Source organism: Equus quagga, chromosome 11 (genome assembly GCF_021613505.1).
Source record: "Equus quagga isolate Etosha38 chromosome 11, UCLA_HA_Equagga_1.0, whole genome shotgun sequence".
Classification (NCBI taxonomy): domain Eukaryota; kingdom Metazoa; phylum Chordata; class Mammalia; order Perissodactyla; family Equidae; genus Equus; species Equus quagga.
The window spans coordinates 46,544,000-46,564,875 of NC_060277.1; the positions used below are offsets into that span (position 1 = coordinate 46,544,000).

The window sequence follows — 20,876 nt, forward strand, 5'->3', positions numbered from 1 at the left end:
GTCGAGGTCTTCTGCAAACAAGCCCTGGGGCCACCTCAAGAGTCCTCCATCCCTGGGTCCCCCTCCGGGCCTCAGCAGCCGTCCTCTCCCGCCTCCCTTTGCAAGGCCACCTCGGCCGGGGGTGATGGCGCCCGCGAAGCCTGAGGGGGGACCCGGCCTGACTCCGCACGGGGGGCGCTGGGGTCAGGAGGGCACCCCGTGCGCGGCACTGAGCCGCGCCCCACGCGGACACGGGCTGCTCGGGTCGTGGTGGTTGTCCAGGCGCGAGGCGCGGGCCCCCGGCGCTGCCACTTCCTCCTCACTCGCCCGCTCGCCTGATCTCCTGCCATGACTCAGCGCTTCTCGCCGCCCGCCGGGCTGGGGACACCGGCTCCTCCCGCCGCGCCCACCCCCTCTCGCCACCCACGCCCGCCCCCGGCCGCCGGCTCTTTGCTGGCGCGGCCGCCACCGCCGCCGCAGTCGAGCACGGGCGCCCCAGCAGCAGCCACCGGCCGCCAGGGTCCGAGCCCGCCACCCGCCATGGAGCCGGAAGCCCCCCGCCGCCGCCACACCCACCAGCGCGGCTACGCCGTGACGCGGAGCCCCCACCTCAACAAGGTCAGCCCCGGGTCGGCACCCGCGCTCGCCTGGCGCCGCCTCGCCCCCAGCGCGGCGCAGCGGCCTCCGTGCCTCGGAGCGCGAGCGCGGGCCCGCCGGCCGCCGGCTCTGGGCCCGGCGGGGATGGGAGGGCTGCGCCGGCGCCTCCGCGCCCGGGCAGCCCGCTCCGGGGAAAGGGAGACGGAGCTTGTTTGGTGCTTTGTGGCTTTCCTTGTCCAAAGCGAGAGCCAAGCTCCAGAAAACAGGGTCAGGAGAAGTGCGTGATCGGAGTGTTGTTGCAAGGGGAGCAGGTAGGCTGCCAGGTGAGCCGCGCTGGGCCGCCCCCTTACTGGGTCCAGTCGGTGTGGCTCTTGTCGGAGGCTGCTGGAGAGAGGTGGCCCTCCTTGTCCAGCCTGGGCGGACAGGTGCTCTGAGAGCCTCGGATCACGCTAACGACCTGAAGTCGAGGCCCCTGCTTTCTGGAGTGACCCGGTTAAGAGTCTGGGAATGTGCTGGGTGGCCTCTGCTCGGGACACTTTGCATGGCCTGGTACAGAGCCCTGTCTTAGACGTGGGGCTGAGAGTAAGGCCATTTCTAGTTTTTGAATCTGGCCTTCTGGAAATTAATTTTTTTTTTTTGGTCTCCTATTTTTATTAAAAAGGGAATTCAGTGTACGCTCTGTTTAGAGACCCTTTTTCAGATCCTGCTAACATTTCAGTTTTCTTCGCTGGTAATGTAGTGTAAACACCTGAGATCTCTCTCAGATGAAAAACATCTCAGAATTTATAATTTTGCTCGTCTATTTACGAAGCAGTCACACTTATTTTATAGCCTGCTTTGTTTCTGGATTGTGCTTTTGACATTTCCTTTTTATTTAGTACATGGAAAATGCTTCGGCTAGCACACAGTTCTGTTTAGTCATTTTCGTCGTCTCTCGTAGACACGCTTTTTCAGTGAGAACCTGACCTCAGCTTTTTCCCCCTAGTCATGCTGGTGATGACCAACATGGTCTTCACTGGTGATTGGTTGATCACGATTAATGGCTTGAAGACTTGTGATTTCTTTTATTTAATAAATTGGAGGTAGTGTGAGTTCTTTTTGATTTTTGTGGTGACAGGTGACTGTTACAAATCTGTGATTATTTAGTATTTGTGGTCATAAAGAATTATGAAATTTTAAATATTTTCTAACTTATTTTTCTCTTCAAAATGAAGTTAATTGCTAGTTTGACTTTTTTCTCCCTTTTTATTATTCTACAGGTGGGGGCCTATTTTCCTTAGAACACAGGTAAAATTTGACGTAGGGAAACAATTTATGGCTATGATGTGTACCTGCCTGCTGTAATTTATGACCAAATAATGGGTCGCCACTTAAGTATCACATGAGTAGTATAACCTGTTTGAATTTCCTCAAGTCTGGGGCAAGAGGCTGTTCCGAGTGGGTAGATGTAATAGGCAATCTCTGAGCAAGGTTAATTACACCTTTGCTGTTTACATCAACAGTAGATGATAGTAAAATCCTGTTTGCAAGTAAGGATTAATTCCTGCGTGAGAATAATACTGTCACAGACATCTTCTACCAAAGGTAGAAAGGTGCAGGATTAACATGTTAAGAACATTTTTTTGCATTTGTAATTGAACTTTATTGTCGGCATAGTATCAAATTGGATTTAAAATCTAGGTCACCGACTTTGGGGCGATTCCTGGAATAAGCCTTACTCTTCTTGTTCAGTTCTAAGGCAGCTCAGCTGTGTGGTGCCTCATGGAAGTAACAGAATATCCTCATATGTACCATTGAAACCATAACTGTGGGACCTTTTTGATCTGCCTGCCCTGAAGACCTCTGGGCCTTTAAGTTTTCCAGTAGCCCAGGAATTTTTATTCATTTTTGTGATAACCTTGCCTCTAAAGAAAAACTGGTATTTCTTACCCTCCTTTAATACCCTGGCTGGTCACCAGGCCACCTGAAGCCTTCTTCAACCACACCCACACAGCCCTTCATTACCTCACCTTTTGGGTAACTGCAACAGTGTATCTGGTTTTGTTTTCAGTATTATAGTCTGTCCTACATGTAGGTATGGGAGAAATGTCTTCATCAATTAGCATTTTCTTCATGTCACTCATCTATTATTCAAGTATTTATAATATGTTATTATTTCCTATTATATTGAATGTAAAATCAATGTCACTTAGGTTTACTATCTTCTGCAAATTTCTCGCATTAGTTCTCCAACTTAGCCTTCCACTTAAAACTCTTACTTAATCTTTTCCTTTTTGTCTGTGTGTAATTCCTGTAGTTAAACTGTCATTGGTTGATTTAATGTTCTCTCTAGAGAAGACTTTTTTATCTTGGTCCTGCTATCATTACTTAACACCTGTTTTTTATGTGTTCAGTTGTACCATGTCATTTTGTATTTACTACATTGAATTTTTTATTTTATTTTGATTGTCATAGGGAAGGAATCGTAATACTTAGTACAGAATTTTGCTCAGTGGACATTAAGTAAATGTTTATTTAATGAACGTATGAGCCATATTTTCATTTCTTTTTGTCTTCCAGTCTCAGCTTTTAAGCAGGTCACTTTTAAAGGGGTAGTTTGGGCCTTATTTTAAGACATTTATCTTCTTTAGTGTTATTTCTTGAAAATAAATTCACATTGAGGTCTTAAGCTCTGTCGACTCCCTATACCATTATATTATATAATGGAATATGATAAGAAAAGTTGGAATTTGGTTTTAAGCCTGACCATCCCATGAAATTTTAATTACTTACTGGCTAAACTTAGGGAGTTTCTTAGTCTTGGTAAAAATCAGAGTTAACAGTAGATATGATCTGAATTAAAAAATAGAAAATGTTTTAAAAACCTAAGAGAAATAGGGTCTTTCTTCATTGGTAGTAATTCATGTGTGATTCCTGCTATTGGCTTATACTCAAATATACATCATCCCAGGTGGGCTTTCATTGTAGCATTTGGGGACGTACTTCTGCCTCACACGTAGGAGGTTCAGTATCTTTCTGTGCACAGCCCAAACTATTTTGAGGTGCTTGTCTTTATATTATATGTGCTTATCCAATTTACTGTTAATGTTTATGATTTTCAAGGATACCTTCTGTTTTAGATAAGTTGTATTTCAGGTTTTTTCCTCAGGAATTTTCACGTGACTAATAATGTTTCATAAATCACTCTTCAAAATTAAAATTCTACACACAATAAAAGTAATCACACTTATTTATTTCTCAATTTACTCACTTTATTTCTCTATGCAGTGGTAGAAAACACTAACTGATGGTTCTGTCATAGTTAACATGTGCTTACATGGCTTCCATATCTTTAAGATTAAGTAGTAACATGACCTACAGGTAAATCTCCAAAAGACTCCGCTCTTCAATATTTTAGGCAGTTTGATCCAGTTTGCGTTAGTGACAGTCTTTTATTAAAGTCGTTTCTGCACAGCGTTAGTAACTTTTAAATCTCAAAGATGAGCTTCTGGGCAAGTGCTTTTGTAGGTGTTTGTGTCCTGGCATGGCAAGACCTAGCTGGATGTGTTGTAGGGAAAGGAGAAACAGGTCTCATGACTATGAAGGAAAGATACCTTAAACTTCCTCTTTTTCTTCAGTGTAAACTATACCAGGAGGAATCATTCAGAAATTTTCACCTGCTGCAGTTCTCTGGCGTTCCCTCAGCAGTTGGAGAAACTGATATGTTATTTAACGTAGACTCCAGCTGATGCGAGAGCCGCTGTAACGAGGAGGTGCAGCCAGAAGCCTCCACACCTGTTGCCTGGTTGCAGTTGGAACAACAGCAGTGGTATAGGATAGCACAAAACAAAGTGATGTTGTGCTCTAGTGAGTAGAAGGATCGGTTTGACTTGAGAACTCTCGAGACTGGTCTTACAGAGTACCCAAAATACTGAAGAGAGCAATAGGTTTGAGATTTTTCGTTTTGTGTTCTGATTGCCTTCTAACTTTTTGGTAAGTGTGGGGAATTCTATGGAATGGAATGGACGTTCTAAGACTTTGTGTCTAGAAGAAATGAACCTAAGTCCCAATTCTTCCAATTATCAGTTGTGAGATTTTAACTAGCTTCAGTTACTGTCCTTGTAGATAGGTGAATGAAATTATTACTCTATCTTCTTTTATTTATTCAGAACCCACTGTATCCTAGGTAATATTCTGGATGCAGGGGATATGGCAGTGAATAAGATTCTTGCTGTGAGTGTACTTATGTTTCCATTGTAATATGATTTCTGTCTTGCCTCTTCACTCAGACGTTGACAAGATTATTTGAGATGGTGAATGTGAATTTTTTCTATTATATATTATAAAAACTGGAGGTTGTTTATTTCTACAACTAATTAATCTGATAGTACTTTTATATAAAGAGTCAACTCACAGCTGGAACAATTGTAAAGTACTTGTTTTTTTAGTGTAGTTACCCTCTTCTCTCTTGAAATTTTCTTGATATGATTCTGTTACCTCTTTAATTTTATGAATTTTCAAATAAAAAACCAAAGTATGTTTTCTCTCTGGGAGTGAGATTTACGTTTACTCTCAGCTTCATGTAAATCAGTGTCACTGACGTCACATGACCTTTGCAATCTCTCTTACATTTTCACAGAATGCCAGGTATAGGTTAAAGAATGTCTTTGTGAAGGAAAAGGAAAGCTTTTTGCTTCTCAGTCCTCTGCTCAAAGTGTGTAAAGGCTTGGAAGTATGAAAGAACATGGCTTGTTAGAGAACATAGAGGTATGCCCCTGGGCAGTCAGTTTCACTGGGATAAGAGGAAGCAAGCTGCAAATGTGAAATTTGAAAGCTCTAGTAGTGTGAAATCAGCCTTTAGTCTTTTTGACGTTGGAAATAATAATTACTCTGACAAAACAAATATTCAGGCTATTTTCCCATGGTTTTCAAAAGTGACATGACGAAATACTGTCACAGACTCAGGATCTCTTGATGTGGACTTTTCATTACATCATTATTTATTTTATGTTATTGAGCCAACTCAGCACATTTTGTTGACAGTTTGTAGATCCAGGATTGATCATCAGCTATGTTACAATTCAGTAGAACTGATTTGGGAATGTTTCTAACCTGCATGATTAAGAAATTTTCTTAGACACGGGGCCTAAATGTAAAGTGTGGTTGTTTGCATTCTTATAATGATATGTAAAATATTCTGTGTCTTATGTATGAATTTTTACCTGATTTTAGCTTAATGTGTGTAATGTAGTACACTTTAAAACAAGGGATTATTGTTGCCTTAAATGAATTTGGATAATTTAAAACATCAATATTTTCCTTCCGGCCCTGAAAGTTTATCTAAGTTAGCTACTGATTAAACTGTTTTCAGATACTTGAGGCCTTTGTGTTTAAAGAGAGGGGAGAGACACCCCACCTTTAAGTTTCTCTAGTTTAATCTGGTAGTTTGGGAAGTCTATATAATAATGAATAATGTTCTCTAAAAACATGGGAATATAACTATTAGAGCTTCCATACTAATAAACAAACTCTAGCCCTAAAACATTAGGAATTTTTTTTTTTTTTGAGGAAGATTAGCCTTGAGCTAACATCTGCCACCAATCCTCCTCTTTTTTGCTGAGGAAGACTGGCCCTGAGCTAACACGCACGCCCATCTTCCTCTACGTTATATGTGCGATGCCTGCCACAGCATAGCTTGACAAGCGGTGTGTAAGCCCGCACCCGGGATGCGAGCCAGCGAACTCCAGGCCACCGCAGCAGAACGTGCGAACTTAACTGCTGAGCCACCGGGCTTGCCCAGGATTGTTTTTTTTTTTTTTTAAATTATCAGGAAATGGTTGAATAAGAACATCAGCCAAAGTACTGGCATGTTCATATGAATGTCCATGATTACATTGTAAGTATCCCTCTGGTAGTTAAATTCTAAACTGTCTTGCCAAGACTTGGAGATCTGGAGACTGAAGGAGGCCTAAGATTCCATTGTAACATTAGGGCTAGGCCCCTTAAACTTAGAATATATTAAAATATATTTAAATAGTGTATTTAGAGTCACCTAAGATATTTTCAAAATTTTGATTGTGACACAGTACACATACTTGTAATATATGTATAAACTTATTGCTATGGGCTGAATTGTGCCTCCTGAAAGTCATGTTGAAGTTCTAACCCCTAGGATCTCAGAGTGTCACCAAATTTAGAGATAAGGCCTTTAAAGAGGAAATTAAGTTAAAATCAGGTCTTTAGGGTGGGCCCAAATCCAATGTGACCAGTGTCTTACGTGAAGAGGAGATTAGGACATGCACACCAGAGGAAGGACCTGGTGAAGACAAAGGGAGAAGATGACCCATCTACAAGTCAGCGAGAGAAGCCACAGAACGTAAGCAACCATGCTGACGTCTTGATCGTGGACTTGCAGCCGCCAGAAGTGTGAGAAAATACACTTCTGTTGTTTTAGCCACCTAGTCCAGTACCTGCTATGGCAGCCTCAGCTATATACACTTATAATACACTTATGTAATTGAAGCCAAATTTCATAATACAATACTTTTACTTGCTGTGTTTAGTGCACTCTAGTAGTATCTGTTCTATAGAAAGTTTTGGTTGTGATTCACTGATGATTTACAACCCATAGTGTAAAAAAATTCTGCTGTATGACTTCTTTGAGTAGTGCCTTCACATACCTGGGAAGATTATTACAGAGTAACTTTCTTTTCCATGTGTTAGTGTTGCCTATGGGGCTCTAGTTGGCTGTGGCAGTCTGGGCCAGCCTCCCTTTGTTTTCCATCTACACATCCAAATTGAGATATCTTTTAAACCAATATTCTTGAAACTATGAGAACATTATTGTTGTTACTAATAGTGGGAGGTCTGGTTAGTCAGCAAAACAATGTCTTTATTTATGTACTCAGAGCTAAAAATAAATTGAAACTTGGTTAATGAGCATTTTTGTGGGCCTTTAAATTTTTTACTTCAAATCTTGCTTATATTTAATTCGTATTTATGGTAACTATAACATAATAATATGACAATAGAGAGTAAACATATGGTCATATCAATAAATATAACAGAATAACTCATCTATTAATAAAATTATTTTCAGATTGTTTTGCAAAGCACAAGCAAACTATACAGTATATAAGAGATACACTGGGAACAAAATGTTACAGAAAAGCTAAAAATAAAGATATGGGAAAATGCAAACAGCAAGAAGTCAGGTTTACCCTGACATTAGACAATGTATAGTTCGTGTCAAAAAGCATTAACTAAGACAAATACTCTTTATAATGCTGACAGTTACAATTCTGAATGAAGTTACAAAAGTAAGGAATATGTATGCACCAAATAACACAGTAGCCACCTTCATAAAAAAGATGGTATAGGACATGCAAAGATAAATAAAACACTAATAATAGAAGGCTTGAACATATCTCTCTCAGTGCAGGACACACCAAAGAGACAACACACTTTCCATACAGGAATTCCTTCCTTGAATTTCTCAGGAAATTTATCTTTTTCCAAATCATGAGAAAATTCAATTGAGAAAATGGAAAAAAAAATCCTCCTTTGAGAATCAAAGCTTAATAAATATCGCCACATTACTAATTTGAAAGATCTAATGACATAAGTCGAAAGGAAGAGCTGGAAATGGTGACACGTAGAGGTTACGGCTGACATTTCCTGGATCTTCATGGGAACATGTAGGTGAGAAGTTGTAATGATCTAGTACTTGTAGCCATTGTCGTTTTCTGACAATATCTGTCTTTAGACCATTTACACTTTATGTAATTGATATGTTTGGATTTCTGGATCATATGGTAGTTCTATTTTAAATTTCCCGTCTTTGAGGTCCGTTCATGGTCCTAACTGACTATAGGTCTATAGAAATCATATACACATCCCAAGCTGGCCTGTGGAAGAAATAAGAGAGACACAAGAAGGTCCGCTTTCCAGTGGATGAGCTCTCTAAGGAGCCTTGCCCACGTCCTGCACAACACTTCCACTTACATGTTATTGTTCAGAACTCAGTCACACGACCACATCTCACTACAGGGGAGTCCGGAATTATAGTCATTTGTCTGATACATTGCTGTCCCAAATAATGTAGAGTTCTCTCACTGGGGAGGAGGCGGACACCAGATGTGGCAGTAGGTAATCAGTAGTCTCTGCCATAGCCAGAGCTGCCAGAAACAAGGATAGAGATTTAACAAATGTAAATAATAAGATTATAATATTCTTGGAGATTGAGATAAATGTTCTTAATAGTTCTTAATGTTTTTTAGTTGCCTTATAGATTCACTGTATAAAAAGAAGATACAAAAATGTGAAAAGTTTGTCTCCCTCCCACTTCTGTGACCCATCTAGCCAGTTCTCCTTCCTAGAGGCAACTGTTTCTGGTGACCAGTGTTTCCATTATATACTAGAAATATTGTATGAAGTGTGTTTTTTAAAGTTAATCTTCGTAAGTTCAAATGTTACTGGTGTAGGGCATGAATCAGATATGCCCTTAGTGTGGTGGACAGGAGTGGCGTTATGGAAAGACAAGTTGCAGATGGGAGAATGTATGTGAATCATCTGGAGATATGGAAAACAGAGGATCATTATCCCAGATCCCTCTGTCATCTACCTGTATTCTGAAACTGGTTCGGAAGCATTCTTCTGTCTTTCTTTACTGAGCTAGCCTCGGTGTGGGGATTCCTCAGTAACGAATACTGTGGGGTGATCACTGCTAACTCACTTGTAGCATTTTCGTGAAATGGCATAACTGATCAAGAAAAGAGCCGGGTCTTCCCATTACTCTTAAGAGAAAGTCTAAAACCTTACCTGGCTAACAAGGGCTTGCCTGCTCTGGTTCCTGCCTGTGTTCCCAGTGTCATCTTCCCACATTTTCATTCTTTTTTTATCTTTCTTCCCACATTTGATGCAGTTTCCTTCTCCACGCTTTTTCCAAGACTCCAAGCGTTTCTGCATCAGAGTTTATGCCCCTGCTGTTGCCTGCACTACCACCCCAGTTGTTTACCTGGTCACCTCCTACTCTTTTACATGTCCTTCAGATCTCATTTTAACACCACTGCTAAGTGAACTCTTCTCTTTTAACCCCCAAATTAAGGTAGATCTTAAGCTTTCCCTTTTCTTTCTCCTGTGCTTAGCACATTGTTATTTTATAGTTATTTGTGTAGCTATTTGTTTAATATCCCGTTCAGCTCTCCAGATCGTAAGCTTCATGAGGCTGTGGACCATATTTGACGTGTCACTGTTTCATTGGTTTAGTGCCTATAAGCCTTGTAAGCTTTTATTCAGCAAACACTTGAAAAATATTTGGTGAATGTGATGATTCATTTTTATGTGTCAACTTAACTGGGCCACTGGGTGCCCAAACATTTGGTCAAATATCATTCTGGGTATGTCTGTGAGGGTGTTTCTGGATGAGATTAACATTTGAATAGGTGGACTGAGTAAAGCAGACTTCCCTCCCTAATGTGGGTGGACCTCATCCCATCTGAATAGAACAAAAGGGCTGACCCTCCTGTGAGTAAGAGGGAACCCCTCAGGCCTCACTGTCTTCAAGCTGGGACATCAGTTTTTTCCCTTGAACGAAACATTGGCTCTTCCTGGGTCTTGAGCCCACTGGCCTTCAGGCTGGAGCTGTCCTCTCAGCTGTCCTGGTTTCTCAGGCCTTTGGACTTGGACTAGTGCCACACCGTTCACCCTCCTGGGTCTCCAGCTTGTCCACTTCGGATATGGAGACTTGTCAGCCCCCGTAATTGCATGAGCCAGTTCCTTATAATAAATTTCTTGATATATATATGATATATATATACATGCATCCTCTTGGTTCATTTTCTCTGGAGAACCCTTACCAATACAATCAGCTTCACAGTCTCCCATAAAGTAACTGAGAGGGCAGAGAACATTTCTGGAAATCTCCTCTGTCGATCTGAAGTAAGAAAGCCATCTTGTGGCCTTCCTGGGAATATCATGTTGGTAAGTGAAGTAGATCCCTTAGGAAACTGCTTCATAGTTCTCTGCAACAGTTCTTAATGTATTTTGTGACAAAGTCCGCTTTGGAAATTTAGTGAAGTCCGTGGACTGGACTCCTTAAAGCATTGGTTTTAAATAAATAGAATACATAGTGTTACAAAAGAAACCACTTATAATGAAATATAGATATAAAAATATTAGGAAGTAAATGTGTGATATTGTAAGATATATTCTTTATGAAAGACTTAACTAGCAAGATGATATATTTCAATATGGTCGATTTAAAATAAAATTTTATTTTTTAAAGAAGTCAGTATGAAGGTCCTTAGACTTATATCTAAGCATATCAGTATACTCCTTAGACTTACTGTGTTGCCATGAATTCATGTTTGCTGGTGAAGTATGCATGTAAATTTAAAGCATATAGATTATTGCAACCTATAATTCACCAAAAATGTACGAAACAGGCACCTACAACAAAGAATTATCTGGCCCACGATGTCGCTACTGCAGAGGTTGAGAAACCCTGGTTTAGATGAAGATATTTTAAAATACCCCACAAGCTTTGGCGCTCATGGTGATATGTAGATATCTTTTTTGTCAAACTAAGTTGATCTTGATGCCTGGTTTAAAGTCAATTTAAAAAGGTATTAATAGTGGATTAATATAATTGAATAATATTCTACTGTATGAGTGGAAAACTCAGTTAATATGTGAGAGATTTCAAATCATGGGTGCTCTGTACTACTGCAGATCTAAAAAGACCTTAGTTTGGAATTTGAATTGGGGGGATTGGTTATTCAAAATAGAATTACATAGAACTGAAAAGTTGTTTCAGATTCATATATTTATTCATCCATTTGTTTGTTTAAGATTTGTTGAGTCCTTGTTCCGTCCTGATGGTATTACAGGTGCTGGCATACAAATACAAGTAGCATAGTGCGTGTCCTCCAGAAGCACCCAGACTTCTGGGGACGGGAGCAGTTTAGAAGGAACCATGAGGTATGGGAAGCTCCATGATAAAGTAGGTGGTGGTGTGGGAGCACGGTGGGGCACGTTCCACTAGTCCAGAGAGAAGGAGGAAGGGCCTTCTTGAAGGAGATCATTCAGGAATAGGCAGGGGGCGTTTACAAATTCATGTGTAATTTAATTGGCTATTAAACGTTTTGAATTGCTGTCTAATTTTCATACTCTGTAGATTCTTCTATTACCTCAAAGAGTTAAAGCAAATGAAGGCACAATTGATAATTGTAACCGTGACCTTTCTGGTTCACTATATGAGTAATCACTATACATGCTATTTTAGGCATATTTAGAGGATTTTGTCTGAGTCGCACATATAAGATTTTTTAGAATAATGTAAATGTGCATGTGATTACCAGGGACTCGACTGGCAACCAGTATTTCCCATCTGGTTTGGATTATTCATACACCTTTCAATCCAAGATCTTTGATTTGGCTTTTTTGTCATCTGTGTACATTGGTAGTTTCAGTTGTTTACGAAGAATTACCAGCCTGCTTATTTAACAGGTACTTTTCTCTACTGGTTTGGTGACTGTGAAATTTGCCTTAAAACTTCTTTGGGGATGATAGCACTCCATCTTGCTGAAAGGATTTTGAAATCTTATGAATGATTTTAAGAGTTATATTTGGAAAATGTAGTGTTGACATTGATGGTTAACAACTTCTCAGCCTTATAAGGAATCTATAAAGATCAGTAATCTGACTTTTAAGTGAGAAATACTTAAATTATTTAATTAAATCTCTCATCCAATATTTTAAGAATCCACTTGGTCTCGTGGATAGAGGTGTTCTTTCTTTCTTTTTTTTAAATTAAGCAAACATGTCAGAAACTACAAAATAGTTATACTTGCTTATATCCAATAATACCTAGATGAAATAATTTTTGGGTGTTATGAAGTTATGATATTTTACTGTAAGTTTTAGGGTATCTAGAGCCATATATATTTTGGATATAGTTTTAGAATCATTACTTATACCAATTTAAATTACTTTCTATCAGATATGAGTAAAAATTGCTATGTAATGAAACCAAATATTTTTTTCTTAATGAAGCTGTTGTTACTATATTATTGTTTTTAAATAATTTATTTTTTGCCTCTTAAAGGGGACTATCACTAGAGAATTTGTACAGCTGAATGCATTCAAAATCATAATTTTTATTATACGATTATTTTCCGATATAAATTTTACCTTGGAAATGTGTATTCCATCTGGATGATTTTTGGAGACTTTTTTTGTTTTGAGGAAGATTAGCCCTGAGCTAACATCTGCTGCCAATCCTCCTCTTTTTTCTGAGGAAGACTGGCCCTGAGCTAACATCCGTGCCCATCTTCCTCTACTCTATATGTGGGACGCCTACCACAGCATGGCTTGCCAAGTGGTGCCATGTCTGCACCCAGGATCCGAGCCGGTGAACCCCGGGCCGCCGAAGTGGAATGTGCGAAACTAACAGCTGCGCCACCGGGCCGGCCCCCATCTAGCTGATTTTTTTTTAAGAACTGAAGTTGCATAACACTAGGAAAATTCTAAATGTTATTACTTATATTGTCAGTTAGAATCTAAAGAAAATCAATTTCAAAGAGCAATTTTTGGCGCTCTGGAAGACTTAGGAGTCTTCCAGAAACCCTTCAGTAGAATGTGTCCAGGGCAAATTAGTATTACTTTTCTTTCTGTAGATATAAAATATGCACATAAACTATGTTAATACATTTGAACGAACTATGATATTTAAAACTAAAGCTCAATTTGATCTCTTTATTTAAGAAGAATAAATAATAAAAATATAAAGACCTCTCCTTTTGTACTCTTTACATATAAATAATTTCTCCCCAAAATTAACATTAAAATTAATTCTAAAGCATTTTTCGTATGAAAATAATACCTTTAGGAGACATGTGCTGTATTAGCTGTAATATCACATTTATCAAATCTGTATGTAGTTAAGTTGAAATCATAAATTATGAAAAAAAAATCTGGTAAAGAATTCAAAGACAATGAAATTAGATTTTTAAAAAAGATATTTTAAAATTTGGAATGTGAAATATATCAATAATTTGCTAAGCAAACTTTTAGTCATTTTAATTATATTCTTTTCAAGTAAGGAGAAAATTAGCTGCTGAATTGACTTTTTATAGAATCTAATAAAATTCAGTACAGTGAAATTCACTCTTTTTGGTGCACAGTCCTATTACTTTGACAAATGTACAATGTGTGTAACCAGCACCGCAATCAAGAACAGTTTCATCAAAAAAAATTCTCTTGTGCTGCCCTTCGTTGTCAACTCCTCTCTACTCCCAGGACCCGAGAACTACTGAATTTTTTATATCCTTATAATATTGCCTTTACCAGAATGTCGCATAAATGGAATCATGCATATGCAGCCTTTTGAGTCTGGCTTCCTTCACTTAGCATAATGCCTTTGAGGTTCATCTGTTTCAGTAGTTTCTTTCTTTTTTTTTTTTTTTTGAGGAAGATTAGCCCTGAGCTAACTGCTGCCAATCCTCCTCTTATCACTGAGGAAGACTGGCCCTCTGCTAACATCTGTGTCCATCTTCCTCTACTTTATATTTGGGACGCCTGCCACAGCATGACTTGCCAAGTGGTGCAATGTCCACCCAGGATCCGAACCTGCGAACCCCAGAACGTGCGCACTTAACCGCTGCACCACCGGGCTGTCCCCTCTTTTTACTCTTGAGTAATATATTATGTACAGATGTAGCTTAATTGTTTCAAGTTTTTTGCAATTATTGCTTTCCACTTGTTTCTCTACTCTTTTTAACCTTCTTTACTCACTTTTCTTCTCTGAAAAATGTAATAGCAATTATATAGTTGTAGCAAACCATTAATTAATTAGTTAATCTAACACATTTTTGTGACTGCCTATGCAGTTGTGTTGATTGTCTACAAAGTGGCAGGTATTATTCTAGATATTAGGGATTCACCAGTTGAATGAAACATACAGACATCTTTGCCCTAATGTAACTATGGCTTCAAACATTAAAATTAATAAGTTCTGTTATCATAATAAATCATCATACATGTACAGATTACTTATCTTAAAGACTTTTGTGATTTAGACAAATTTTTTTTTTTTGCTGTTCAGCCTGATTATTTTTAGTCATTATTCAGGGGGAAAAGAAGGCAATCTCCTGAAGTTAATTGGAAACGCTAAAGATGCTTAGTGCAGAATACAGAATATGTTTGTTCTGTTTTTAATGGTAATAGTTTCTGATAAATTACTCAGGACAAAGTTTCCTTCTCAGTCTTGTTTTCTCCGTGCAAACATAGTTTCTAATATAAGTCTCTTGTTATGCCAGGAATTTTGTTTTCATTTCTGCTTGATAGTCTCAGTTTTCTCAAGAAGATACACGTAGATTAATTGGTAGGGTCCCGAAGAACAGTCGTCCTGTGTGCTGCCCTCAGCAGTGAAACATCATACTTTCTGCTGTCGAGGGATCTGGTCCAAAAGGGTTTTTAAGGAGTAGAGAAAGTAAGAGACAGAAAAGGAGAAAACCAAGGTTGAACCTAGAGGCTATGAGAATGCTTTTAGGAGTTAGAATTACAGGTGGTCTGGAAACCTGATACATGTATGGACGTCTAACTTTTCAACCACGTGAAAGACTCAGTAGAAGTCGAATGAAAGTTGGACGCTGGCTGCGTGCTTTGGGCGCACTCTCCTTTGGACAGCCCTGCAGGATAACCCGAAGGTGAAGAATGTTTGAAACAGATATATGTTACATCAGCCTTTAATAAGGAGAATGTATTAAGCTGGCGTTTCCCTGTCAAATTTTAGACATAACTAATCTGTTTATAAATTTCTATAAAATCTCTCTCTATGATAATGTCTCTGTTAATATGAAAAAATGAAATATATAGCCAGGATTATTAAATGGTTCAAAATTCCACCTTCTGTTTCTCTGAATACTTTTTGGGAAGCTGCTGGTTGGTAAGAATCACACTGATGTGTCATTTTTAAAAAATTGTGGTTTAAATGAAATCATGCCATATATATTTTTAAGTGTTCAAGGATTTTAAGATTTAAATTTACTTATTCACTGATTTTGTTTTTAATTCATAAAAGGTAGTAATAGAATATGAACCCAATTATAGGACTTTAACTTGGCCCAGTTCCCTAGATTTCTAAGCCCTAATTAAAAAAAAAATTTTTTTTAAAAGTTCAGTTGACGCTTTCCTATGTCTTGGGAAATTTGGCTAACAGTGTATGGGAGTTTGTAGTTACTAAGCATCGAAGGATATTGAAAAATATCTCCATGGCATCATCATTTACATGGCATACCACATGGGAGGCCTGTTAGATTTATGAATTCGTTTCAGACAAGACATTGGAAAATTTATGTAAAAAGACTGGCCAACTGTATCAATAAATGATTGCTAAGTGTCATTATTCAGTGAACGAAAGAGCATATGTTAGTACTTCTGACAATAAGCCTTATTCTCAGAATATTGATTGCTGTTTCTGCAGGCAGAGTTTCAAGGCATAATATTCAAAAGCTTACTACTTCTTCACGTATATTCATGTATTTTGGGGACTTTAGCCTAGCTCTTTCCCCATTTTTAATTTCTTACTTTTTCATTTCAAGTTAGAGGAAAATCTATCAAGTTTTCTTTTCTTTCTTTTTCAAATATATTACTTTCCATAATTGTGTTTCGTTCCAAGGAGTGATTTCATGACATTTTGATTTAAATGATCAGTCTCGCGGTAATAGCTCCACAAGTGACGAGTGCCTTCCTTCCATTTTACAGTTACTTTTTCACACAAATATCTTTTTCTGATTACTTTAAATTTTAAACATAATTTTACCAGAATTAATATACTAATCCATTTCCCGAGCAACAATTTTATTGTTTTTTAAATTTTAATGTCACTAAAATTACATATTTAAAACTTTCTATTTTTTTAATGCAGCAAATTACTGAATTCTAATTATGTCAGGTACTGTTTTAAGCACTAGGGATGAAGCAGTGAAAACAACAGACACAATTCCCTTACCTCCTGGAGTTTGCATTCTGGTGTGGGAACACAGACCACAAATAAAGAAAAGAATGGCATGCAAAAGGTTCCAGCAACACCACAAGTGTCTCCTGGTGTGTCCTGGAACTCCTAGGCAAAGGATGGACAGGATACACTCGGCTGCTGTTCTCCAGGCATCCAGAAGAGGGGGGTTGGGCCAGGCACAGCTGGCTGCCCTGGATTACCCTCGAGGAACGGGACCATCCTGCTGTAGTCCACACATATGTTGGAGCTCCAGAGGACCCCTAACTGAGCAACAATGGGCACTTTTGCAGTCATGAGAGTGGCTGTGAGGGAGAAAAACATCTTGGAACTGGACACAGCTATGCTGATAGCGTTTGGAGACCTTTTGAGAAGTCAAGATTGTGTACAGCTTCTTGTACTGGAGGTTCTGCAGCCATTGGTCCCAGTTAGCTCTTGCAGGCAACTTAGAGAGCACCACGAGGGGTTGTTCAGTGAGCAAACCTATTTGACTTTCTTCAGTCTGCCCCCCGACCCAGGAACCTAATTAAACATAAGGCGTTCTATCAGTGACATGAATTAATGGGCCTATCAATATTAAACATTAGAAGAAAGAGAGTTGTTTATCCATTGACCTCCTTCTCCTACTTTCTGGGGTCGGACATGTTCATTCCTCACCAATCAGGGTCTACCATCTATGCCTGGGGTGAACCAGATTGTCTGTCCTTTTCCCAGAGTAAAAAACTTCCCAGAGACTCAGAAGTTGCTATTCTGCCATTGCAAGAAACTTTCAGGGGTAGAGGAGGATGGCTCTAGAATCACCCAATGCAAAGTTAGTGAACACATTCCTGCTCATTCCAGGTTGTCTAAGAAACAGCAGCAGCGGTCACAATGAGTGAACCCAACAGTCGTCACTTTTGCTAGACCCAAAGGAACAGCAGTCACAGTCTAGTCGAAGAGGCCTCTGGGGCTTCAGTATCTCCAGGGAGAGTCCTCTCCAGGGGGGCTGCTAATCCCAATCTTCCAGATTAATGACTGCTGGGGTTTCTCTGCTGTTACTTCCCCTTGTATTCTATCCCAGCAAATCTCTTAGGTCCATTCTGGATTTTCACATCAACCCATCAGTTCTATTTTGTTTGCTTATTTTCAAGCCTCATAGTTTGTAATACTCTTGTTTTATACAGTCAGCGTTCATGTAAACTGATAGCATAGGCATAATAGGTTCGAACGGCCTACTGGTGAGTCTGGAGGGACGATAGAGAGGAGGGAGCATTTGCGGTAAGGCTTCAAGGACGGAGAAGCGGGGAAGAAAGACACTCTTGACGGTGGTGTCATGGAAGAATAAAACAGTGTGGCATGTTCAGGCCATGGTGGGAGGTTTTGTGTGGCTAGGACTGTGTAAGGATAGTAGGAGAAAACTTGCGAGAGGAGTACTGAAACAGGAGTCTCAATCATATATGGCATTTCCTGACCTATTTTATGGGGAGAAGCATAGCAGGTCATAGGTGACCTACTTATGTCTATAATTTTAAAGTCTCTTAAATAACCCATTCATTTTTATATTTAATGACGGTAATAATGATACTTATATCTTTTATTTCCATGTCTTCAAATCGTTTCCTTCTATCCATTACCTAATTTCATCCTGATAGTGTCTGAGTGACACAGATTGGAATATATCCTAATTTTCTAATATTTAAAGATGAGGAAACTGAGGTATCAAGAGATTACATGATCTACATGTCTAATCGAACAGCAAATAGCCATGTTTAGAGTAATGCCAGATCTTCAGATTTTTAATTCCATATACTTCTTGGATTTTATTTGTGTCTACATATGCTTTTTGTCTTTTTCCCCCTCAAATTCTTGTGTTTTTCTTTCCTCCATAGGACTTAGCTTTCACCCTGGAGGAGAGACAGCAGTTGAACATTCATGGGTTGTTGCCGCCTTCCTTCATCAGTCAAGATATCCAGGTCCTTAGAGTCATTAAGAATGTGGAACGTCTGAACTCGGACTTTGACAGGTAACCTATTCCTGAAGGTGGCTTTTATATTTCTCGTAGGCACTTGTCTAGTTTGTTTTTCAGTGGATGAGAAAGTTAAAATATTTGGTGATTTTGAAAGAGGAATCAACTTTGAAGAGAAATTGTCTGTAAATATAGTGATGATTTAAAAAACTTTACCCTTCGTAGGAACATTTGAATAAAATAAAATTTTCTAAACTACAACCTCAGAGAGGCTACTTTTCTCTTGTGATAAAATTGTTGCTATAAAGGTGAATTATCAGGAAATGTCATCCTTGACAGAGCAAAACAGGTTAAAGGGGTTTTTAGTCAGACTTTAAGTACATTGTAGTGAAAGAACACTTTTTCAACTTCCAAGCTTGGTTCTTACTTTGTTTAGAATTCAGTTTCTATGTTTGCATGAAGATGAAGGTGACATTGTTCCCTACCTTTGGAATTAGCCCCAGGTTGGAATTCTGGCTGTATCTCACCAGCGTTGGGGCCTTGAGCAAACCATGACAACTATTGCAATGACACTGTATGTGCCTCGCCCTCTGCTTTTGACTCTGCCCTTTGTTAGTAAGCTGCTGAACCTCTCCAAACCTCAGGCTTTTCATTTGTGGATTGAAAAGAATAATCGTTATTTGAAAATATTCTTGCGAAGGTTAGAAGGTATAGCTAACCCAATACCTAATGAGTATTTGTATTAGTCAGGATTCTCCAGAGAAACAGAATCAACAGGATGTATACGTGTACACACCCTTTTGGTTGTGTATAAGTACAGATACATATAGATAGATTGATTGATTTTAAGGAATTGGCTCACGTGACTGTGGAGGCTGATGAGTCCTAAATCTGTAGGTAGGCTGGCAGGCTGGAGACCAAGGGAAGAGTTGCAGTTTGAGTCCGAAGGCAGTCTGCTGGCAGAATTCCTTCTTGCTGGGGGGTTCAAGAGAATAATAATAATAATCATGGAGTAGCAATGTAGTTTCCCCTTGGTAGTTAGAATCAGTCACCCCAGCCAGCACAGTAATTCCTTTCTTTGCCTGTTGATTCAGAGGCATGTGGTGCCCAAAGTGGCTAGTCTTAACTTTCAGTTCAGCAGAATCATGTTTCCCGGGGGAAACTTTCCTCCCTTTCAAACTAAAACTTCTAGGTTAACAGAGCATAAGGTCTCAGGGACGAGAAGCAGAAATTTTTCTAGTCAGTTACCAGGAGTAATAGTGAGTAGTGCCACTTCCAGTTCTACCCCTGGTTCCTGGACCTGTGAACCCTGGCTATGGGAGACTATATTGGACACTGATTCAGAGCATATATAGCCTCCTGGAGAACCTTGCCCAGCTTTGCAAGGTGTTGCCCCCTGGTGTTGTAACTGAGTCTTCAGAAGGCCATTCCACCATTCTGTCAAGCCAGCTGCTTCAGAATGGTGGGGAACAGGGTAAGACAAGTGAATTCCCTGAGGATGGGCCCATTACCACACTTCATTTGCTCTGAAGTGTGTTCCTTGATCAGAGCAATGCTATGTGGAATACCGTAATGGCGGATAAGGCATTCTGTAAGTCCTCAGATGGTAGTTTTGGCAGTAGCATTGTGTGCAGGGAAAGCAAATCTGCATCCAGAGTAAATGTCTGTCTATTCCAGTAAGAACAAACATGCCCCTGCCATGGTGGAAGCAGGCCAATGTAAGCAGCTGCCACCAGGGAGCTTGCTGATCACCGCATGGAATGGTGTCACATTTGACACTTGGTGTTGGTCCCTGCTGCTGGCAGACTGAGCTTTAGCCGTGTCCATAGCCAGGTCAGCCTTGGTGAGTGGAAGTTGTGTTGCTGAGCCCGTGGATAACCTCTGTCCCTGGCAAGGCTACTTTTTATTTTTTTGCTGAGGAAGACTTGCCCTGAGCTAACATCTATTGCCAATCTGCCTCTTTTTTTTTTTGCTTGAGGAAGATAGCCCTGAGCTAGCATCTGTGCCACTCTTCCTCCACTTTACGTGGGTTGTCACCACAGCATGGCTAATGAGTGTGTAGGTCCCTACCTGGGATCTGAACCCATGAACCTGGGCTGCCAAAGTGGCATGCGCCAAACTTAACCACTATGCCGCAGGGCTGGCCTCCATGGCGACTTTTTTCCTGAGCCCATGGGTCATGACAGGGGCAGCTGGGGAAAGAGGCTGATTCAGTTTGTCTGTTGTATATATTTGCTTCTTCTTGAACTCCTTCACAATCCATGTCACTTGTTCCTTAAGTCCTTCCTTCAGCCTCTCATGCTTTTACTTTATATTCTTTTCCTGGGCCATTTTATCAGCTGCCTCCTAAGAGCTGTGACT

At 39.8% G+C, this 20,876-nt stretch overlaps 1 protein-coding gene across 1 annotated transcript in view; it reads left to right on the forward strand.

Annotated features, from left to right (window-relative positions):
* The first annotated feature begins 125 nt into the window (after window positions 1-125).
* Window positions 126-20,876, forward strand: part of ME1 (malic enzyme 1) — a 174,686-nt gene continuing 153,935 nt past the window's right edge. Inside the window, exons 1-2 of the mRNA XM_046675226.1 lie at window positions 126-597; window positions 18,439-18,572. Of these exons, the coding sequence (XP_046531182.1) occupies window positions 328-597; window positions 18,439-18,572 (404 nt within the window). The 5' untranslated portion in view covers window positions 126-327. The remainder of the gene's footprint in view (window positions 598-18,438; window positions 18,573-20,876) is intronic.